Source organism: Rhinatrema bivittatum, chromosome 4 (assembly GCF_901001135.1).
Source record: "Rhinatrema bivittatum chromosome 4, aRhiBiv1.1, whole genome shotgun sequence".
NCBI lineage: Eukaryota > Metazoa > Chordata > Amphibia > Gymnophiona > Rhinatrematidae > Rhinatrema > Rhinatrema bivittatum.
Window position 1 is genome coordinate 196,790,046 of NC_042618.1, and position 25,376 is coordinate 196,815,421.

Sequence of the window (25,376 nt, forward strand, 5' to 3'; positions counted from 1 at the left end):
CTAAATCATATATGGTAATATTAAATATTTTATAGTACGTGGAAAAGATGCATTCATTCATACATCCTTTGATTTAGTGGACTTTCTTTATTGACTTCTTCACTGCACTCTTACACATCCAAGGATGAACAAATCCTTTTGTTTAGTCAGATTCACCATGTCTAAATATGTTAATCTTCTTTCTTTTAATCTCCCCTTTAAATGCTTCCATTTGTTTACGGGGTCAGACAATAGGATATCAAAAATATCTGTACGCGAGTTGTTGTTGAAATACTTTTATTTTTAAGTCAAGCTCTAATCGCATTTTGCTGGCAACAACTTATTTGACACATCAGTAATCACTCAGCAGCACAAGATCTACAGAACACTTATTCAGTATTGCATTCCACCACTCGACAAATTTACTGTCCTCTGCATAGAGCTGAGGCTCCTGAAAAGCCCGCAAGTCTCAGGGTATGCATTGTACCCAGCAATATACAACCAGAGTGGCTGCATGAAGCTCAGTTATTATTCTTTTATGAAGTTGAATAATGTCTGCCCAATCAATGTTTTTCAGTTCATTTTCTACAACTCTTTACTGGCTTGGTCTATTATCCAATGTCCCCAATGCCTTGCTACTGATTGAGGGTAGGCAAACCTCTTAAAATTTGGTTCATGAGTAAATCTGCAGAAATTACTAGCAACTGGAGGAAAGCCATAAGGCACAACAAAAACCCAGGCCTGCTATACTCAGCTATGGCAGCTTCAGAGGTGTGAAATGTGACTGTTAGCAGCACAGAGGATTCTAAATATGAAGAGAGTTACTTTTTCAGGGAAAATCAGAACTAAATCATGCAAAGGGCTATTAGGATTAGCATTTGTTTTTAAATATTCACCTTTCCAAATCCATGCTCAAGGCAAATTTCCATGCCCCAGAGGGCTTACAGTCAAGGGCCTGATATACTAAGGCTTTTCTCCTATTCTATGTCTAGGAGAAAAACGCTTAGTAAATGAGGTCCTAAGTTCATATCCAAGACAAGCGAAGTGAAGTTGCTTGCCCAATGTCTTAAGGAGCATCAGTTTAATTTGAACTTGGCTTTCAACTCATTTCTTTAACCACTAAGCTACTCCTCCACAGTTCTTTTTGGCATGGATACCATACAACAGGGACTCAGTTATCTCTGCACACACTCATTCTGCCTGATGTCCAAAGGAAATGCTACACTCAAGCCTCCTCCTGTATCATGGAGTTTCTGCGCATATAATCACTCACTTCCACCCAGAATCCTGAAGAGAAGCCATACTCTCTGTATATAATCCCCTCTCCCTAGTGTCCCACAGAGTCTCCACACACACTCACTCACAACCTCCCATGTCCCAAAGTGATGCCGCACTCTGTACCATACTCACTTGCTGCTGCCCAGTGTCCTAAGAAGACTCATACTCTGCACACACTTACTTCCCCTCATGTACCATGAAATCTTTGCACATACTCACCATCTTCCGGTGTCCCAAGTAGACTCCCTACTCTTTGTGCACACTCATCTCCCCTCAATATACCATGGAGTTTCTGTGCTTTGTCACTCATCTCCTCTCACTGTTCCCAGGAGATTCCATACTTTCTGAACTCACCTTTCCCTGCTGTCCCACAAGTTTCTACACACACTCACTCATATCCTCCAGTGTCCCAAAGTGATACCATGCCCTGTACATACTCACCTCTCCCCGGTGTCCAACGTAGATAAAGACACAGATGGGATGGAAGGCTCCAGTGCCACAGGCCAGCAGGTGCGTCCGGTTGTATGGATGCAATAGGCGGATGTAGTTGGCACATTCTGTCTGCAAAATGAAAACGGAGATAGGAATAAATCTAAAGATCTGATACTGTGCAAATCACTGAGCAGAAAGAGGGATGGATCAAATAAATGCATTCCCAACTCCTGTGGACCAGCAGAGGTGAGACCACAGGACTCTTGCTTTTTGTACTTTTTCCAAATAATCTGTCATGAGCAAAACACATGAACTGCATGCTGCATTCATACATGTGCAATGTATTAAGGAACCGATGCTGTAGGTAGGATGATGGCAAATCTGTTACAATCATCACAGACACATGGGTTAGCTTAGTGGCACATGCTGGGCACTCCATGTGAGGGGCATGGCTTTGATTCCCAAGTGAAGACTCCGCTCTCTGGGCCAGCTGAGGCTGAAGATATTGTGATGGAAGCATTTGCAGCCCCTGGAGAAAGGAGTCAGGTATAACTCAGCTAATGGCCAGACATAGGGTCCATGTTTGCTGTATTGTAGAGAGAGCCCTGGTTTGTAGCCCTCAGACAGGGGCCATTGCTGCAATGCCTGGATAGAATTGGAGGGATACCAAATGAGGGTGGAAATCCCATATATGTGCAAATTAAGAAGGCTCCACTTTTCTAGAGGTTTTGGTTCTCAGACTGGAGGTTCAGGCGTTGGTCTGTTCAGTACTAAATTACTGTAATGTGGTACTGGTGGGTCTTCCTAAAAAGAGTTTACAACGCTTATTTTTGGTCTCCCACGTAGGAGGAGTCAACACCTTTATTAAGTCGTCTTGATTGGCTACTATTGAAAAGCGAGTTAATTTTAAACTCATGACTTTGATGTATAAGGCATTGAATGGAGGGGGTGCAGGTTATCTACAAGATAAGATTAAGGGTTATGCTCCTACCTACAATCTTCATTCAAAATCAGCAGCGTTGGTCTTAGTTCCATCAAGACAAGATGTATATAAAGTTTCAATTAGGAAACAAATGTTCTCAGTAAATGGCCCAGAGTTGTAGAATTTGTCTCCTCCACTGGGGGTGAGACTGGTGCAGAATTTCCTCAACTTCAGAAAAAAGGTAAAGACCTGGCTTTTTCCATCTTAGCCCAGGATTAATTTAATTTGCATACAGTACTGTTAGTTGGGACTGAAGTATCTTGTTTTGCTTTATTTATGCATTTTTATTTGTGTTAGAATTTGTATACATTGATTGTATTTTTATTGGATTTTGTTGTGAACTACTCTGGCCAGATCTGGTATCTGTTGAGTGGTATATAAGAAATGAGAAATAAAGAAATAAAGAAATAGAAGCTTATGGTGCCATAGCACAATACAGGCTAGAACTGACTGAGCTGGAAGCCCAAAGGAGCAGGAGAAAAGTGCCAGTCCCAAAATAAAAGATTACCACAGACATAAAGTGAGCATTCATTAATAGCATAGGACATATTTCATGGTGACAGGAATTAACTGCAAAGGAAATTCACCAGGAAGAAATAGGAATTACGGAAATGTTTGCTAGAGCGAGATTCTGCTGCAGAAATGGAAATCTGTATCATGTAATTCAGTGCTTTCCATGGCAGTTCCTGAGCCTCAGCCTTTATTTTCAGGACACCCAAAATGAATATGCATAGCCTCAATATATACAAATATGTTATGTGCATTCACTGTGGATATACTGAACCCCAAAACCTGGTGGGTGAGACCCAAAGACAGGGCTGGGAATCACCATGTTAACCAATACCAACTAAGTTCAAGACCAGCTATTGACTATACCAGAAAGCATTGTTGATATTATTAACATAAGTGAAGGTCTAAGATTGGGAGATATAGTTATAGTCCAGCACAAGTTCCTGTTCCGCTGGTCCAAGAGTGACATATTATGGAACTCGTCAGCACCCTTACAGGTATTTGGGATTTCAGCAGGCCCTGTGCTAAGCTTTAAAAGTTGGATGGAAAGTCATGTGAATCAAAATCTCCTTGGAAGGAAGCAAATGCTGTGGACTGTAAAATTAGAACATTAATAACATAGTGTGAATAAATGGCCAATACTCTTCTTCATTCATATTCCCATACTCACACTGACTCCTTGTCATCACCTCATCCCATTCCCCTTCATCCATACGCTGCATTGAGTACACCCCGTCACCCCATCACCTTCCTCCTCACTCATACCCCGCACTGAGCATCCCAACCCCCTCCTCCTTAATCAAACCCCTGCATTCACCCTAATCCCTTCTTCCCTACTCATATCCCTCCATTGAGCATAACCATTCACTCCAATAACCTTCTCCTCACTCATACCCTTGCATTGTGCACACCTATTCATCCCAATCCCTTCCTCCCCACTGAGCACATCCATTCACCTCAATCCCTTCCTCCACACTCATACCCCTGCATTGAGCACACACATTCACTTCAATTCCTTCCTCCTTACTTATTCCCCTTCATTGAGCACACCCATTCACCCCAATCCTTTCCTTCTCATTCATACTCCTGCACTGAGCACACCTATTCACCCCAATAACTTTCTCCACTCATACCCCTGCATTGAGCACACCCATTCACCCCAATCCCTTCCTTCACATTCTTACCCCTGCATTGAGCACACCTATTCACCCCAATAACTTTCTCCACTCATACCCCTGCATTGAGCTCAGCCATTCATCCTAATCCCTTCCTCCACACTCATACCCCTCCATTGAGCACACCCATTCACCCCAATCCCTTCCTTCTCATTCATACTCCTGCACTGAGCACACCTATTCACCCCAATAACTTTCTCCACTCATACACCTCCATTGAGCTCAGCCATTCATCCTAATCCCTTCCTCCACACTCATACCCCTCCATTGAGCACACCCATTCACCCCAATCCCTTCCTTCACATTCTTACTCCTGCACTGAGCACACCTATTCACCCCTATCCCTTCCTTAATACTCATACCCCTGCATTGAGCACACCTATTCACCCCTATCCCTTCCTTCATACTCATACCCCTGCATTGAGCACACCTATTCACCCCAATAACTTTCTCCACTCATACCCCTGCATTGAGCTCAGCCATTCATCCGAATCCCTTCCTCCACACTCATACCCCTCCATTGAGCACACCCATTCACCCCAATCCCTTCCTTCACATTCTTACTCCTGCACTGAGCACACCTATTCACCCCTATCCCTTCCTTAATACTCATACCCCTGCATTGAGCACACCTATTCACCCCTATCCCTTCCTTCATACTCATACCCCTGCATTGAGCACACCTATTCACCCCTATCCCTTCCTTAATACTCATACCCCTGCATTGAGCACACCTATTCACCCCTATCCCTTCCTTCATACTCATACCCCTGCATTGAGCACACCTATTCACCCCTATCCCTTCCTTAATACTCATACCCCTGCATTGAGCACACCTATTCACCCCAATAACTTTCTCCACTCATACCCCTGCATTGAGCTCAGCCATTCATCCGAATCCCTTCCTCTACACTCATACCCCTCCATTGAGCACACCCATTCACCCCAATCCCTTCCTTCACATTCTTACTCCTGCACTGAGCACACCTATTCACACCTATCCCTTCCTTAATACTCATACCCCTGCATTGAGCACACCTATTCACCCCTATCCCTTCCTTCATACTCATACCCCTGCATTGAGCACACCTATTCACCCCTATCCCTTCTTTAATACTCATACCCCTGGATTGAGCACACCTATTCACCTCTATCCCTTCCTTCACATTCTTACCCCTGCATTGAGCACACCTATTCACCCCAATAACTTTCTCCACTCATACCCCTCCATTGAGCACACTCATTTACCCCAATTCTTCCCTCCTAACTTAAACCCCTGCACTGATCACACCCATTCATCCTATCTCCTACTTCTTCACTCATAGCTCTGCATTGAACACACATAGTCACCCCATCCACTTCTCTGTCTCTCTCTATCATACCCCAAACCTTTCCTGCTTGTTCAATAAATTTTATTTATTTTTTATTTAGTGATGATTTATAGCCCACCAATCCTAAATACTTGCTCTTGGCAGTTTACAGATTCTTATTTTATATGCTCCAGCAGGGGCACATAAAATAAGAATCTTAGCACCATGAGTTCTTCTGGCACCTACTCTGTGGATTCAAAAAGTGGTGAAACAGACCAGGCTCAGAGGGAATGAGGGTTTCATACAGCACAGGGAACCAATAAAACAAAACTTATTTCCTCTATGTGACTCCTGTTCACCCCCCCTAAGTAGAACTCTTGCCATTCTCTTCAACCCTTTCAGATCAGGATCTGTCTCTCAAACCCATACGCTGGGATTCAGTGATTCAAGTCCACAAGGCATATTTGGTGACTCCAACTTGCAAACAATTTATTTGCTCTACTGAGGAAATCAGCAGTAAAATAACAGACAAGGAGCTTCCCCCTCCCCCCCCCCCCCCCCAGCTCTACCACCAGTCTGGCTGGGCCATTTTGATTGGTTGGAGAAAAGGTACCTGGTGCTTGCCCACCTTGAAGTTCACTCTGCCCTTCAAAGGCCCCCTCATATAAAAGTTTCTGGAGCTGCTGCTGATTCCAGACAGCAAAAGTGGATCTTGCAAATGACTGTGTCCATGTTTCCTTCTAGGGGTTAATGTCCCTAAGGAGAAACTAGGTATTAGCTCCTAGGAGTTGTACTTTCGCACTCCATCATCAATAGCAAGACCATTAAGGCCCTTATGAACTGAGAAAACCAGAAGGCCGCTAGGAAAATGAGAAGAACCCCACAGCAGGTCCTGTTCTCTTGAGTTCCAAATGCAAACTCTTAGAAATCTCTTTACTTGAGAAAAATCAGTGTTATACATTCTATCTCTAGAGGTTATATATTACAGATTCACCACAAAGAAGTGTGGAGTCATGCATTTGGGGTGCAGAAATTCAAAGAAGCTTTACATGATCGGGGGAGGAAGGCAAGCAACCTTGGGGTGATATTATGTGATGATTTGAACACAGCGAAACAATGTGACATAGTAGTGACTCGGACCAGAGGGATGCTGGCTATACAGAGAGAGGCATAACCAGCGGGAAAAGGAAGTGATAATATCCCTGTACAGGTCATTGGTGAGGCCTCACCTGAAATACTGTGTTCAGTTTTGGAGGCTGTATCTAAAAAAATGATAGAGATAGGTTAGAAGTCCAGAGAAAGGCAACCAAAATAGTGCAGGGTCTGTACTAAAAGCCATATGGGATGAGAATGAAGGACCTATATATGTATACTCTGGAGGAGAAGAGAGACAGAGGGGAGATATGAAACAGACTTTTAAATACCTGAAAGGTGTTAATAATGCACAAGAATCAAACATTTTCCAATAGAAAGAAAGCTGTAGAACCAGGGGAGTAGACTCTGGGTCAATGTTAGGTAATATTTTTTTCATAGAAAGGGTGGTGGATGCCTGGAACACCCTCCCGGCAGAGGTGATGAAGACAAGAATGGTAACATTCAAAAGAAAGTGGGATAAATACAGAGGTTCCCTAATGGCTAGAGGATGGAAATGAAGATCTAGGGTCACCTGTGTAACTTTGGGTGAAACATTTCTGCATGGGGGTAACCTGCATGGAGCAGCAGTTACAACCAGCCAATGATGCATCCAAGGAATCCATGATTAGGACATATCTCACAGTAAATGTATGGTTTAGCTATCTGGCTGTTTACAATATTTCAACGGCAGTAGAGCAGGGACAGTTCGCTCTTGTGCTTCTACGGCTGGGGCAGGCCCTCTGTGCACCACAAGAAGGAATGAATAAATAAAATTGGGAGAGCAAGATCTGACCATTATCTGCTTTAGTAGTTTGGATAAGGCCTCCTTATCTTTAGGGTAACCTCAATGGAGTGGAAGTTACAACTCCAAACACCTTGCTGGACAGACTGGATGGGCCATCTGCCGACTTTTACTATATTACACCACTCACTTAAAGGCAGAGAGACATCATATCTGTCTTGTACTGCAGAACTGCCCGCCCATAATAAATGAAGGTAGAAGTTAAGTACACAATTTTCATAAAAATAACTACAAAGATCTAGGTCCACTTGGAATCTGGGTCACATGTATATCTGACAACATGCATGCTTGCTTCAGGTCATGATCTGAAAACAAGTAATTCGGTTCTGGGTTTTCAACTCCTGATTCAAACTGTCTAAGCATGCTTTGGCACTGGCAGTTAATAATTAGGACTTGCTCATCTGTGTGACGAGGTCTTCATTTCCTGCCTCCAAATACTCCTACTCTCTTGCTCAGGACTATTTACTAGCTCCCTGCTCTGCACTCAATTCGCACAACCAGAAACTCCCAATCTTTCTGTCTCATTCAGGGAAATGCAAGGCCTGGGATTCTTTTCACTGCACATTCCCAGATCATTATGCCATGTAATACCAGGAAGATGGGTCATGTGATTCCAACTATTATCTCAGAGCAGGAAGTAAGGTCTCCATATTACTTTGTGCTTCAACTTCCTGTATTGTCTCTGGGGACCAACTGCCAGTTCATTTCGGTCATTTTATTATTGATGAATTACCTACAATAGCCCAGCAGCTACTCTGAGTGTCTCTTATAAACAGACACATCCCACTCAGGCCTGGATTTCCCCACTAGGTAGAGTATGCAGCAGCCTATGAGCACTGAGCTAAAAAAGGCACTTCTTCCTCTGTCATAGGAGCAGTTTTCAAAACAATTGGGGGTGCCAAACTCAACACAAATCACCCCTCCCTAAACACAATAAGGCAGTTTGCTCAATATTGGGGGTGCTCAAGCACCCACTGTACCTGAAGAGCTAGGTCCAATGTTCTCTGACCTGGAAGCACTGTCTCAGAGGCACCACTCAGTCTGAGTGGCAGTGTCCCTTAAACCCACCCCCTTAAAAGGCACAGGGGTTTCGACATCCAGAGGCATTCAGTGCACTGTAGAAGAAAGTCACCTCTGGCCCATCACTGCACCTACAATGGCACAGGTCTGACGGGACACTGCCACTCAGGCTGAGCACTGCTTGAGAAAAAGTGATCCTGAGACAGAGGTGGAGGGACATGTTCAGAGGAAGTGCCCCACCAGCCAATCCTGCATCCTTGCTTGCAAAGAGAAGATATTCCCTTCCCCCATTCCTGTGCCCAGCATACACTCCCACCCATTGATTTATTTATCATTCGTTAATTGCTTTGCTGATGAAATCTCCCTAAGCGATATACAACATAAAATAAACAACAATACCAAATACAACAGAGCAAAAACATTAAAACAACTACTCTTCACATTATTTAAAAATCACCTCTTCCATCTACCATCAGACTAGATGCTAAAAACCAGATGACATTAACTATGTTTTTAATTGCTTCTGGTACCTTAATAAATCCATTTCTCCTCTTAATACCTGTGCAGATTGTTCCACAAACCAGGGAATGTGGCTGAAAAAGACCTATTCTGCAGGTGCTGTAGATGAAAAGTCTTCACCTTTGGAAGCTGTAAAAAATGTTTATTTGTGGAGGTCACATGATGTGTTGAGAGTGTGAAGACGTGGTTCCTTACAGCTCCAGGGCCTCACTCCCTGTATCCCTTCACGTCGGACCTTTAAACAGCAGCTCTGAATTTTCTGGAGATTTGAGTGGAAACGTGACTTAGAGAGCTCTACACAAATCAGCTCAAGAGGCATTTGGAAGCATGGATGAACATGAAAATGGTCCGTAAGGATAAAAGTAAGCTGGCGGCAAACAAAATGGTGGATGTTAGAAACCCTCTGTCGCCATCTCCGGTTACAGGAGAACTGGGGGATATAGCAGCCCTAATTCTTACTGCTATGGACACAAAATTAGAAAGAATACATTTGCATTTGACAAGCTGCAAAGTTTACTGGCTGATAATTCAAAATGCATAACTGAAGCTGAGACTCGACATCAATATAGATGAGAGTGCGAGAAATAGCTGTTAAACCGGAAGTGGCAAAAAGTGACCAGAAACTGGAAGATCTAGAAAACCGCTCATGCAGGAATAACTTGTGGAAAATAGGACTACCTGAAACTTTTGGCGAACGAGTGCTGAGAGAAATAATTGAAATGTTGTTACTAGCAGCACTAGACCTTGATAATGTACATTGCACTGTGAGGTCGAGCGCGCAGATCAGCTGGGAGTGCGTACTGAGAGTAGCGGTTGACCTAGGTCAATGATTGCCAGGATGTTAAATTTCCACCACTAATAAGAAATACTGCAATGGTACTGGCAGGCAAGATCGTTGGAATATGAGGGATACACTGTCTTGATATTCGCGGATTATTCTACACCGGTGTCTGCTCGGAGAAATGCCTTTGCCTCAATATGCACTAAATTAATACAACATCGTGCTGCCATTTCCAGCACGATAAAAAGTTTATTATTTGAATGCCACACACTTCTTTGAATCTGTTGGAGAAGCACAAGAGTTTTTTTTTTAAAACAAATTAGGAGAGAAGGAAGGTTGATGGGCGATCCTAGTTGAAGCGATGGTGCAGAGGGAAACAGCGAACTGACTTACTGTTAATAGTTTTGTGATCCTGAAGGGAAGAAGTTATTGAAACAAATGGTTCTCCTACTTTTAAGTCCAAAAATTTGCATGGGTGAGTAGCCTGAAATGAGAACTGACAAAATAGATGAGTTTTATTGTGGACCTTAAGTATCTTAAAAGGTATGAGAGCGGGCTAATGGATCTGGTTCATGCAAACAGTGGGGCCCCAACATACAAGTTAAACATTACCTCATGCTCACGTTTGAGCAGGTTGATAAGATAAATGTTTTAGTTGCAGGGGAAGGAGAGGGTGTAAGGTGAGGAGGGTGGGAGGGAGGGAAGGGAAGGAATAACTGGTAAATAAAGGAGGGGGGGCCCATAGAGGGTTATTACCTACAAGAGGTAAACAAAAGCAAATATATGGGTTTTAGTAAGCTGAATTGTCAAAGAGCAAAGTTGGGGCCTAAGCTGGGGGGGGGGGGGGGGGGCATGGCAGAATGTGATAGTAGTCCAGAAATTGAATGACAGACAAAAATTAAATGTGTGGCTTGGAATGCGAGGGGAATAGAGTCGGTACAAAGATGGTGAGAAAATGTTACAATGATTCAAGAGACGCACTTAGATGAGGGAGGCTTCGAAGGCAATGGGTGGGAAAGGTGTATTCTTCGCACAGACACCAGGAAAGCGGGAGTGGTGCTTCTTATTGGAGAAACATTGCCTTTTTAAGAAACTGAGGTGGTTTCTGATAATGAGGGGTGGTATTTGGTCATGGAACGTATTTGGATCTAGTGGATGCCTGGAAGACCCTTCACCCCTTAGATAGGGAGTATACACACATATCCAGAGCACATGGTACATACTTGAAGCTTGACTAAATTCTGGTGAAGAGAGAAGCCCTTACAACAATTTAAGATTCCACAATAGTACCTCTGATCATGCACCAGTATGGATAGACTCGGAGGGTTTAGATCCCGAGAAGTGAGCCAGACTTGGAGATTCTGAAGTTATCTATATATTAATGATGTGGCATTTAGGGAGTATGTAGTAAAGCAATGGGATACTTTCTTGGCCCATAATGCGGAGCATCAAGATTCACCTATATTGTTTTGGGAGACCGCCAAGGCAGTACTTAGAGGGGATATTATATCTTATACAGTGGCATAAAAGAAGGCCATGACATCAGTGCTAGAGAAACAACTTTACTCTGATAAACAAAGCTATGAGACAGACCCTTGTCAAAGGACTAAGAAGAAATTTATTGCTACTCAATTGGCGCTTAACACAATAAAAGGGGATTGTGTACTATAAATGTAAATTTTATCAGCATTAGAATAAAATAGGAAGATCATTAGCTAACTTAACTCAGAATTGGATGCAAGTTAGATATGTGACAGCATTATCAAATGGAGTGGGTGCTTTATTAAATTCAAATAAGGATATTAGTAAACCATTTAAGGAATATTATCATTCTTTATATAAGGCGGTTTCATGTACTTGAAATCTGTGAATCTCCCACAAATTATGGAAGATCAGTTACAGGCATTAAATAAACCAGTGCAGTTGCAGAAAATAGTATGAGGGATTAAAGAAACTAAGCCCTTGAAAAACCCCAGGCCTGATGGTTTCTCTGCCGAATTTTATAAGTTATTGGCACTAAAAGTAACTACCCTGTTGGGGAAAATGTTTGAATGCCTAATTGAATTGGAACATTTCCCACTGGTGCCGAATAGAGGAGTTATTACTGTTTTGTGAAGCCAGGGAGAGACCCTGTTCTCCTGGCTTCATATCGTCTAATTTCATTATTGAATTTTGACACCAAATCATTAGCGAAGATTGTGGCGAATAGGTTAGCAAAAATCGTGCCCACAATAATAGGGAAGGATCAAGTAGGCTTTGTGCAGGGTCGTTCGGCAACAGTAAATATTGATAGTATTTACTATAAAAAAAAAATAAAAAAATAAAAAAACTGTTAAATAAAAAAAAATAAATAGTATTCTTGCCTCTATAGAGGTGAGTAAAGGGCAGAAGATACCATTTTATGTCTAGATGCAGAAATGGTGTTTGATAGAACAGAGTGGGATTTTATGTTTCAAACCTTACAGGTATTTGGAATATTGGGGTACTTTGTGCAAGCAGTGAGAACGCTATATAGCGATCCACAAACATATATTTCAGTGAATGGATGTAGTTCAGTAGAGATTCCATTAGGCAGGGGTACAAGACAAGGGTGTCCGTTGTCCCCGTTATTATTTATTTTATCTTTGGAACCACTCCTTATAAAAGTTCGGGTAATGTGTCAATTAAAGGTATAACTATAGGAGCCCCAGTGGTGCATTGTTTTCAGTTGGCAGTTTTTGCGGATGACTTCCTACAATTAATATATCCAGAAGCCTCCTCGAAGGCTTTGTTGGAGGAATTAGATGAATATGGAAAAATAGCAGGTCTCAAACTAAACATAGATAAATGTGAGGCCCTTCCCATTTGGGGTCAAGTAAGCAGAACTGGAAAGGGAATTTCCTGATGAGATGGGCAGAGGACTCATTTATTTATTTGGGAATAGTCCTCCATAGGGATCTGGCCTGCCTTTATAAAGTTAACTTTCAGAAACAAATTTAAGCAACAGAGTTATTACTGCGATATTGGAAGGACTTCCCATTATTGCTAGCTGGGAAAGTAAATCTCTTTGAAATGATTAAAATGCCTAAATGACTTTATATGTTTCAAATGGTAGCTTGCTATTTATCAAAAAAAAAGATCTGAGTCAGTTTGAGAAATTATTACAAAGTTATTTGTGGAAGGGCGCAAACCCAAGAATAGCATTGACGAAATTGGTATGTAAATGGGAAAACAGAGGTTTGGGAATGGCGGATTTGAAGCTGCATAATGTGACTTGTAATTTAAGACATGTAGCTGACTGGTTCCCTACAAACTGGGAAAAAGCTTTCTTCTCTCCAAATAATTTAAGATATACGTTGCCTTCCCCAGCAGTCGCACTGCCTCGTATTATTAACAGTAGCCCTTTAGTAAGGCCTCTAATTCCCTCGTGGAGTTATTTCTGTTCGATATTACACTTGGAAAGTACTATGTTACAATTCCTGCCAATAATTGGTAATACGAATAAAGTGAGAACTGTACTATATATGATGTATTACTTATATCTTGTGTTCAAATGAACATCATATTTTAAGCTGATACCATGTAGTCTTATTTATGTGATAAGAGAAACCTCATATAAAATGGCAGGCTTTTGGAAGCCCAGTAAGCCACTTTTTTCAAGAGTTATACGGTTACTGATCCATCATATGCCGTTTACTTCATATAATCATTGGTTTCTCAGGAAAAGTTTTTTTTGTTTTGCAATTATTACAATTTTTAAAGGCAGTAAATTAGTTTTATGACTTATTGTAGCAGTGAAGGCAGTGGCGGTATAGAGCTTGGCGTTGGCCCAACACGGCTCGTGTTTCTGATAAACTTCTTCAGGGGCCGCAAATGCCAGTTCTAAAAGATGAAAAAATGTTATTTGCACAACAGCATTTAGTCACGGAAGCGCCTTTCATATTGCGATGCTACTGAATACATACGGTTCCCAAATCTGCCCGGAAACAGTTTCTGCTACTCGGCTGCAGCTACGGCTTGACAGCTGGAACCGCCATGTTAGACTGAGAATATATGTACCTACCTCAGTTGTGGGAGGAACCAATCAATAGAGAAGTAATAAAACAATTACATCAGACGGCTACATCACAGCTGAATTATGGAGATTTTAGATAAGTGATGACCATTCGACAGAGTCATTGAGTCCATGGGGGGACTGGGATGCTACTGTATAAATCCACCATTGCTCACGAAGATTCAGAAAATAGTTTAAATCTCCCCCGCGGGGGCATGGTGTGATGTGCTCAAGGATGGTCCATCTTAATTGTTCAAACGTGTGACCTGCTTGCATACAGTGGCTTACCATGGGTGCCTCCAGGTTCACTGTGTGTAAACGGCTCCGGTGTTCACGGAGACGGATTCTAATTTTCCTGCTGGTCCGGCCCACATAAAGTAATGTGCAAGGGCATTGTATTAGGTAAATTACCCACGATGTATCACATGTTGTGAGAGATCTTTTCGTATAAATGTGGCCTGTGAGGGGATGTTGCCACGAAGGTCCCTCTATGGTGGTTGTGCACATGTCACAATTACCACATTGATTGTGACTGCCTGATGATCTATTGATTTCCTGTTGATTGATGGCCGCTCGTACTATATGGTCCCGGAGGCTTTTGCTTCGTTGATATGCAAAGAGGGGAAATTCTGAAAAAACAGTATGTAATTGAAGTACATGCCAATGTTTCTTTATGCTTTGCATGATCAAGTATGATTTATCAGTGTGGTTCAATACACAAATGTCTGTGGAGACTGGATCACGTGTTTTATATTCCAATAATGATTGACGAGAAGAAAACCATGCTCTTTTATAAGCTGTGTATACTGCAGAGTAGGGGTAACCCCGTGTAAAAAATCTGGAGGCAAGAATACCCGCTTGGGTTTTGAAGTCTGCATCTGAGGAACATAGTCTTCGAAGCCTAAAAAATTGGCTTACTGGGAGGCCTCGTTTGAATGCTGTGGGGTGAAAGCTATGATACATAAGCAGGTTGTTCCTGTCTATGTCTTTGCGGTAAATTGATGTGTGTAAATTGAAATTGTGGAAGTAAATCAAAATGTCCAAAAATGCTATTTGGGCATTGTTAGATTGAAAGGTGAACTTTAAATCCATATCGATGGTGTTGATCCAGTGATAAAATTCTTGTAACAAATTGTAATCTTGAGTCCAAAATATTAGAAGGTCATCGATATATCTGATCCATAGTGAAATCATATTGAACCATCTTGTCCCATATATCTGTGATCTTTCCAATCTGTCCATAACCGAATTGGCTATGGAAGGGGCTGCAGATGAGCCAATTGCTATGCCATGTACCTGCAAAAAAATTTGTCCAAAAACTGAAAATAATTATTTTGTATCACCAATTTGGCAATTTCGAAAATAAACCAAAAAGGAATTCTTGAGCCTTCCATATTATTTTTCAAATTTTCTTCAATTGTGAGCAATGCTGTGGTATGTGAAACGTTGGTGTAGAGGGCAACTACGTCCATGGTCATTAGTTTTATGGGTCCCGTATGTTTGGGGTATTCCTCAAGTTTTTTTAAAACTTCCGTGGTGTCTTTAACATATGATCGCATCCGCTGTACCACGGGTTTAAGAAAGACATCAAGAAAAATAGCTAAGGGTTCCAAGATGGACCCATTGCTAGATACGATTGGTCTCAGGGGAGGGTCTGTCATAGACTTGTGTACCTTGGGGACACCGTACATAGTAGGTATCCGCGGATGTTTAACAAATAAGAAATTCCTTTCTTTGTGTGTGAGGAAAGGAGATGTTTTTTCATGTAGAAGTTCCTCTATGCGACTGGAGAGTTCTTTGGTGGGATCTTCTGAGAGGAGTTTATAATATTTTTGGTCAGAAAGATGTTCTGAAAGATGCTGTATGTATCGATCCCGATCCTGTATAACGACACTACCTCCCTTGTCTGCCGGTTTTATGATGATATTAGTATTCTGAGATAATGATCGGAGGGCCTGTCGGTCCTGGGTGGAAAAATTAATGAATGAGTGTGTCTGGGCATTTTCAAAAGATGCCATGTCCTTAAGTACTAAATCACGAAACGTACTTATTTGAGGATCAAGGTGACCGGGCGGGATCCATTTTGATTTAGGACGCACCACTGAGATGGTATCTGCTGGGATTTCATTAGTGTCACAGTATAATTTAATTTGTAATTTGCGGATAAATCTGGCCAGAGATATACAGCTCTGAAACGGATCATGTTGCTGATGGGGAACAAAGGACAGTCCTAGGTTAAGAACTTGTTCTTGAGTCGTGGTGAGAGGGCATTGGGATGTGTTTATAACTACGGATCGTACCGCGTACGTGACTGCGTCTGAGGTCCTTCTTGGGGGTAAGACTGGGTTGTTTGCTCGTTGCGGTACGCCTGAGATACTGGGTCTGTGCGATAGGGTCTGCGTTGCGTGGACCGTTGCCATCTGCCCCTCCGACCTCGTCCTAAAAACTGTTGTGTGTACGCCCCTTTCTTTGAACATTAAAAATTATTAGTGGCGTAGTCATCCTCATCCCTCTTCAAAGTCTTAAGTTTGATCTGTCTAATTGAGTTTTTGAATTCCTCTAATTTAATGTTGTGTTTGTCTACGATCTCCTGTAGTCGTTCTGCTGATGTATCTTGTGTAATTTGTTCTCCAATGTAGCCCAACTTGGGTTAATAGTGCAACTTGTTCTAAGAGTGTGTTGTGATATGCATGCTTATTAGCATAAGGTAACACCCCTTTTTAGTATCGCGTGCGATATTGGAAAATGAGGCCCTAAAAAGGAAAAAACCCCAAAAAACAGTACAAGCAGCCAAGGAGAGAAAAACATAAGATCTCCTGAGCACAGCAATTCCAAAAGGGCATAACACGAGAGCATGAAAGTCTATACACATAACATACCATCACCCCGGAGCTGTGAAAGTAATACTCACACCAGAGAACCATTAGAAAAAAAATTGTCTGAGGAATCCCTACCCTTGTATCCAAAAAGCCCTCTGAAGAAATCCCTCCAGCCCTACCAACCCCAAACAGTAGTTTAGGTAACACAACACTTAACTGAAAGATAAATCCCAGAACAAACCCTCAGATGGGAACTAAATCAGGATCCAAGGGGTGAGCCACACCTTCCATCACAGAAACCAAAGAACCCACACTCTCACTTAACAAACCCAAAAAAACAATTACCCACCATCTTAAAACTTCTACTCAGGGAAAACAACCTGCATGTTCCCCGAAAACAACCCATCTCCCCTAGCACCCCATACCCTCGCCTAAACGATCTGATTACCCAAAAGGAAAGGATGGGGATATATATATGAGGAGCCACTCAGAAGGGTAGGGTGACAAGAGAGATGAAAAAAATACTCAAAAAAGTTAAAGAAAAAAAACAACCCACCCTTAAGATTCCCCTGTGGACTCCAATCTAAACCCACATTATATGCAGAGGCCTAGGAGCCAGAGCAGGACATGGCCTCTCCCTTAGCTGCACATCACATGACCACCCCCCCCCCCCCCCTCTAGGACTTATCTTTGATCAAGGATTATTCTTCAAAGCACATGTTAAGTCTCTGGTGAGGAGTTCCTTTTTTAAGTTAGCAATGCTTCGTAACGTAAAAGCATTTTTGCCACCACATGATTTCTGTACAGTCCTCCAAGCCTTTGTATTGACAGGACTGGATTACTGTAAGTCCATCTACCTAGCCCTTCCTTCTATGTGCTTTGCAGGTAATAAAAAGCCCAGCAGCACGTATTTTCACTAGCTCATGCAGGTTCGATCTCATACAGTAACTCCAGTTCTTTTTTCAATACACAGGTTACCAATCAAATAGAGAATAATCTTTCCAATATTAACTTTGATCCACAGAGCACTGCACATTGACGCCCCTTTATGTATTAGCGCTTTATTAAATGTTTACAGGCCAGGGGGAAGTTTAAAATCTTCAGGACAAAAGTTTATTCGTTGTTCCTTCTGTGCGGGCAGTGCAGCTTACTGAGTCCAGGGACTGTCTCTGCCGTTTCAGGGCCTTTGTTAACGGAATGGCCTCCTCAAGACTCTGTGCAGAGAGGCTTGCTTTAAAACTTTTAAAAAGGAAATTGAAAACTTCTCTTTTTGGCCAAGCTTTTCAGTACAATACTGAAGGACACCTTAGGCTCATTTCTGGAACTGCTATATGGAGACACGCTGATTTTTATGTTGGTTTTTTTTCAGGCAATAGAGGGTTGTATTGTTAAGAATATGTGTTTTATTTGTATCTACATATGTTTCTATGTAAGCACCTTAAAACTGTGGATAATGCGGCCTATAAATGTTTAACAATTATACAGAATAAATGGGGGAAGGGGTTCAAGCCATAAGGGGGAGAGAGCTGGGGGAAGGGAGAGCAATCTGGAGGGGCCAGGACTCATGATAGGAAAAATCAGTACAAAAAAAATTTAAAAACCTATATCTTTCAGCAATAACTTTTTTGTGTATTGCACTATAAATTCACTATTACTCAATGCAGTGATTATATTGTTTTATCTGAACAAATAAAGTCTGCAGAATTTTACAGATTTTGTAAATCTTGTGCATAGAATTTGTGAATTTTTTTGCAGAGAATTTTTAATTTCGAATACACAGACGTTTCCCAGGAGTAGGCTAAGCAGGGGACCTGGAAGGACCATTAGTAATGGAAGCTATTTAAATCAGGCTACGATTATAGAATCAAAGCTGCGTGTATAAAACTACTGAAAATGTTGTGCTATGAGAACTACAATTGTGGATGATACATAGGCTGACTTTTTTTTTTTTTTTTTTACAACAGTGAACATTTAAATCTGGCATTGCAAAGTCTAGTTATCCCACATCATCAAGTTGTAACGTTGACCAATATGGGCTGCCACAAACAGCATCCTTTTACCATCTTGATCACATATCTTGAAAGCGCATTTATTGGCAAGTGTCACAAATTATTTTTCTAAAAGCAACCCTATTATTTAAGTGTTGTATTTTGATAAAATGGCTTGACAAGGACCCACCTGGTCTTGTGAAAGACTGAAATGCTCCATCTGCTTTTCATGGAGTTTAAGACATCAGTTTTGAAGTCTGAGAAGTTAAGAAGTCACTTCTATAAACTGTTTGGGAGTCCTACACTGGGTCTTTGCCAGAGAATGTTTAGCAGCGTGTAAAGTATAATGTTAATTAATTTGCATAAATGTATCTTAATAGATATTTTATATCTGGTAATAATAATCTTATTACTGATCCCCCATCTCACACTTCTCTCCCCACTGTGATTGTCCCCATCTCAGACCCATCCCACTATCTCACTGTCATCCCCCCCACAATTTACTGTCACTCACACCACACTGATAACCATTGGATGGGGAACTGTGTACAAGATGTGTGGTATTGTTTTACTGTAAATATGTATGTTAATATGTATGACACCAAGAACCTTGGATTATACAGGCTACAAATCTTTTAAATAATAATAAATCTTACTTTCTGACCATGTCACTAATCCTCTCTCTCTCACCATCCACCCACCATTCCCCCTGTCACTTCACCCTCTCTCTGACCACCACTATCTCACTGCCCCCCTCTTCATCTCTCTGACCACCACAACCTCACTGTCCCACCAACATCTTACTTTCACATTTTCCCTTGCTAGTCCCATCTAGCTTCAACCCCCATCTCTATGGTTTCAGGCAAACTCTATTATTCCACCCAGGATGATTTTACCCCATAGAGGTACAAAGCCAGGTCACTTGGAATTATCTAGAACGTCCTAATGAAGGGGTCTGAACGCTTCAACCTGACAAAGGACTTCATGTACCAGAATTCCCTGCTTCATGACGGGTTTACTTACAGTCTGCAATACAGCTGTAATTAGGACATTGAGAAACTCTCTGTCAGCACATTGCACATTTTCATTTTTTGGCTTCGCTGTTCTTATTCTCTGATAAGCTTTCACTGCTGTAACCTAGATTAGAACAATGGATGTATTATGTGATGGGCTGTATTACTGCAGACTCGCGAATTCCTTTCAGAACTGCAAGTCCCAGCAGCCTCTCCTGCAGAACATGGGAGAAGTTTCACGAAAGTTCCAGGGTGTCTAGGGAGGGGGTCAGTAGCCCCTTCAGCCGGAATATGCTTGCTCAGCAATGCTTAGAACGCATGTGTAAAAGATAAGAACTGTAAAGTGCATAAGAGTCTGCTCCTGGAGGGGAGGGGCATGCAGTTGTACTGAGCCTTTGTCTTAGCTGCATCTTGCTGGCAATAAAAGTCTATCTTTACGGATCAGTTGTCTGGACCTCCTTACTGACTAAAAAGAGACGGTTACATTTGGCGAGCCTCAGCCAGGAGGTACCGGGGACGCTATTTTAGCCCCCCAGTTGGTCCAGGGGATTTTGTGGCGGAGTGATCCCCCAGACTTGCCTGGTGAGTGGCCACCGCTGAGTTCAGTGATCAGGTATCTGAGGGGGTCATTCCACGGAGATCCTCTGAGACCTTTGGGCTGGTGATCCGGGAAGAAGGCTTTCATGACGTTCGGAAGAACCCTGCAGGCGAGTATTAAGGGAATGATGGGAAAAGTGAAGAATAGCTAAAAGAGTAGCAAATAACCGGTCCATCCGTGAGGGGACCGAGGGGGCTTTGATCACACCCCAAGCGGTGGTTTGGTAGGAATTGCATTCCGAAAGCCACGCGCATAAAAAGAGGAAAAAGAAGTAACGCATACGATAGTGGGAATAGGTTTCTTGTTGTGTGAAAGTGACCCTTTTGTGTCTGACGGATACGGACCCCTTACCTATCCGTCTTCCCTTCCCTCCTTTGTCTGTGAATTCTATCCTGATGGGAGGGGGCGGTTCGACTCCATTAAAAGTCATGACGGAACACTATAGGGAAGTGTTCGATAGACATAAATGTACTAAACCCGGAATGATTCAACGATGCACCCATAGGTGGCCCAGTTTGTGTGTAAATTGGCCTCCGGTAGGAACTTTCGATTTCCAAACGGCCACGAGGGTCCAGAAAATAGTTAGTGAAGAAGGGAATCCGGGTTGCCCTGAGGATATACCGTACATAACTGCTTGGATTGCAGTCATTGAGAATCCTCCGTCGTGGGCAAAGAAGTTAGTGGAGGGAGCTGCCCTCGTAATGGTGGCTCAGGCGCACAAAATGGGGAACTGGAAGTCCCCATTATTAATTAAGGATTGTAATGTATGTAACTGCTATCTGTGAATTGCAAGCACATGTACCAGGGATTCTTTGTTTTTAATTGTTTTAAACCCTAATAAGAAGAGATTTTGGTTACAGATGCTGCACAAGACTACTATACAACAAATTAATGTACAGTGTTAAGTTAAAATACTGATTTGATTGCTGGAGAATGCATTTACTGGTGTTGAAGTTTAGAACTTGATGGCAGTTAAGGGTTAACGGCAGAGATAATTACAGGAGAGAGGAGGGAATCGAGCCAGAGGAAAAAAAAAAAAAAAAAAAGACGTTGAGCCAGTGCGTAGTGCATTCAATATGGCTGTGCGTTTCAATGCTTGTCTCATATATATTATCTGTTATTTAAAAGTTACATTGGAACGCATGATAAAGTATGAACTCTCTTTTGCTGACACAGTTTATTTTGAAGCTGTCTCTGGGAAATTTAGAGAAATGATTAAGAATGGGTTCTTTGTTAAAGTTTTTCTTGTTGCTTCTTTGGCTAGCAGTAGTTAAATATGCAGAGCTACTCCCTGTTTTAAGGAACTGGCAAGATAAGACAGCCAAGCATGTGCAGCGCTGACTGTGAGAATTACAGGATGCCGTTTGTAAAAAAAAAAAAAAAAAAAAAAAAAACCGGAGAAAACAAAGACTTAATATTAAAAATTTTGATTCAGTGGCAGGCGCAAGATAAGGATTATTGGAAGTTGTGGGCAAGAGAAGGGGCCACTATGCAAGATTAGGAACAAGAGCAAATATGAGTCGGCCCAAATGATAAAGTAGTGGCCCACACACACACACACCCATATATATATATATATATTGCAATTATGTTCTTTGACCACTGGTGGGGGCTGGGCTCTGGCTATTACCATATGTTCTTAGTGTTTGCAATGTAATTGATACAAGGCTTCCAAGGGTTTGATCATCACTCCTGCACACCTAAAGCGCCTCCCCTGGATCCTTGCCTGCAGATCCAGGTTGACTTTATTGAATTAACCCAATGCCAAACTTACAAGTATGAAGGAAGCAATGTTTTGCAGCTTCTCAGCCTCGTCAGAACTGATTTGCCTCCAGGCGCAGGTCACCTATTCAATTTCCAGATGGACTGTGATCTTTTCATCGTATTTTGAGATGTATGGGAACAGGGATCAGGAAGAGAAGAAAAGGGCCGGTCCCTGCAACCAGGAACTTAATAATAGAGACCCGACATCCGAAAGAAGCTGCAGAAGGCCGAAGGCTTTGAGGGCATGAGCCTCAGCCAGTTAAAAGCTATAGCAGACCAAGTATGTGGAAATAGAGAAGTGGAAGAGAAAAGAGAGAAGCAAGTAGAGACATGAAGGAGAAAGTGACTGTTAGCCGCCGCTCTCGAGGACACGCGGACGGGAAGGAGCCAAGACAATGGCAGACCGCGAAGAGGAGGGGGAACAAGACCCCCCCTTTGGGAAAGAATCAGTGTGCGTACTGCAAAAATGAAGGCCATTGGAAGAGAGACTGTGAAGAATGGCAAAAGAAATACGGGAGCCCTGCAGTGAATACTAACGACAAAAATGGACCTGCACCGACACAAAGGGGCCGAGGAGGAAGGAGATCGGACAACCCCCACTGGCAGATGGCGGGGGAGGCGACAAGGAGCATACAGCCTGAAGAGACCGGGAGGGAAGAATCCCCACTGACCCTCTGGTGGAGATCCACGAGGTAACACAACAAAAATCAGGGGCCTGTTGGACTCAGAGGCCAACGATCTGTCATGACTGCACCAATCGGCCCCCCCGACGAAAGAGACTGTTTCTATAGTGGGTGCCTCAGGTCAGGTACTCACTGCCCCTCTGCAGAAAGAATGAAGTATACAAGTAGGCGGGACCATGGTATCCCTTATCGGATGGAACCTGCTGTGTAAGCCTCAGACCACATTGAGATTTCAACCAACAGGGGAAGTTAAAGCCTCCTTCGGGGACCATCCAGTGATACTCATCTGTCCCCTCCAAGAAGAATGGAGACTACATCTTCCCATAGTCGAATGAACCATCGAACATCGATATGAAAACAACACCCCCCTCAACAAAAACGAAGACAACTGATGGATAGTGTACCCCAAGTATGGTTCGAACAGAACCCGGGAGGAATAGCTATCGACGCTACCCCCATATGGATAGAGATGAAACAGAATGCACAGGTGATTAATCAACCTCAATACCCCATTCCATATATGGCCAGACAAGGAATCCAGATACACCTGCAAAGACTGTATGATTTGGGCATTCTTCGGCGAATCCGATCTGCTTGGAACACCCCTTTGTTGCCAGTAAAGAAGCCTGGATCTAATGACTATCGACCAGTACAAGACTTAAGAAAAGTGAATAGTCAAGTAGAAGATCTAGTAGCCCTCGTGCCAAATTCGTATTCAATCTTGGCTCAAGTCTCTCCTGCATCAAAGTGGTACAGTGTCATTGATCTCAAAGATGCCTTCTTCTCCGTCCCGGTGGCGGAGGAATGTCAAAAGATTTTTGCTTTCACATGGGAAGATGCAGATACTGGAGTAAAGCAGCAGTACACATGGACTCGGTTGCCTCAAGGGTTTAGGCACTCACCTACGCTGTTCGGTGAGCAACTGGCAAAAGATTTAAAGATGTATCAAGTAAAGTATGGGCCAGTCATACAATACGTGGATGACCTTCTGTTGTTTCGAGAGACGTACCTCGAATGTGCGGTATCCACTCTTCAGCTGCTAAAGACGTTGTACTCAAAAGGGTATCGTGCAAGTAAAAAGAAAGCGCAAATCTGTGAATTGGAAGTAGAGTATTTAGGCTTCCAAATACGTGGAGGAACCCGATGTCTGGGGATTTCTCGCACCAGTTCTATAAGAGATCAACCTGTACCCACTTGCAAGAAAGAGCTCCGGGCGTTCCTTGGAGCTGCAGGATACTGTAGGCTGTGGATTGCTAACTATGCAGTTATTGCCCAACCCCTGTACGACAAGCTGCGGGGTAAAGAGGCAGAATCTCAACCCTTCCAATGGGAAGGAAACGAACTGGCAAGCTTACGTCAACTAAAAGAAGCCTTAATTGAACCACCTGCCTTAGGATTGCCAGATGTGATGAAACCATTCCATCTATTCGTCGATGAAAAGAAAGGAATGGCCATTGGGGTATTGACTCAAACTCTAGGCTCATGGGAGCGACCTGTTGCATATCTCTCAAAAGGAATGGACAATGTTGCAAAAGGATGGCCTGGTTGCCTTCAAAGCATTGCGGCTGCATGCTTACTAATTCCAGAAGCAGTCAAATTAACTTTTGGACAAACCTTGAACGTAACAACTCCCCACACCATTCAAGGACTGCTAGAAACTCATGGGCCAAAATGGATGACTAATTCACGTCTTGTAAAGTATCAAGCTCTGTTATGTGAAACTCCTGAAATTCAAATACAAGACAGCAAAAACTTGAACCCGGCCACTCTTATGCCGGCACCTGAACCAGTTGCCCATGACTGTGAAGAAGTCATGACTACAATACATTCCAGTAGACCAGACCTGAGGGATCAACCCTGGCAAGGAGCTTGGACTTTATTAACTGATGGGAGCAGCCAAATCATTCATGAGATACGTTCTGCTGGATATGCTGTTGTATCCGAAGATGAAATCGTTGAGGCTCAACCTCTTCCCCCAGGAACGTCTGCACAAAAAGCTGAACTAATTGCCCTTACTCGAGCTCTGCAGTTGGCAGAAGGAAAACTGTAAATATCTATACAGACTCTAAATATGCCTTCCTTACAATTCAAGTGCATGGAGCATTATAGAGGGAAAAAAATTGAACAATGCATCAGAAGTACGTGAATTACTAGACGCAGTTTGGCTACCTCGCAAGGTGGCTGTAATGCATTGCAAAGCACACACCAGGAAATCAAACCCTATTGTCAAGGAAATCAGAGAGCAGATGAAGCAGCAAAAAGGGGCAACTCGGGAACCCTTCCAAGCAGTATTAATTGCATCGAATCATCAGGCTTCAGGCAGTCCTGGAGCTCATCACCAACGACTGCTTTCGCTCTTAAACTCTGGGCAAAACAAAATACCAAAATTATGACTGCAGTGTACCAGAATAGATTGGTTTTAGATTATCCTCTGGCCCAGGAAGGAGGGTTTGTGGAACATTTAACCTCTCCAATTGTTGTTTACAGGTAGATGACCAAAACAAGGTTATCCAAGACATCACTGATCGCATGGTCAAGATGGCACACGTCCCTGTC

The 25,376-nt window shown here is 42.6% G+C and overlaps 1 protein-coding gene across 4 annotated transcripts in view; it reads right to left on the reverse strand.

The window, feature by feature from the left end:
• SEMA3G (semaphorin 3G) overlaps positions 1-25,376 on the reverse strand; it is a 245,812-nt gene that overhangs the window by 76,509 nt on the left and 143,927 nt on the right. For all 4 annotated transcript variants that reach the window (XM_029599501.1, XM_029599500.1, XM_029599502.1 and 1 more), the window contains exon 4: positions 1,699-1,818. In XM_029599501.1, the coding sequence (XP_029455361.1) occupies positions 1,699-1,818 (120 nt within the window). The remainder of the gene's footprint in view (positions 1-1,698; positions 1,819-25,376) is intronic.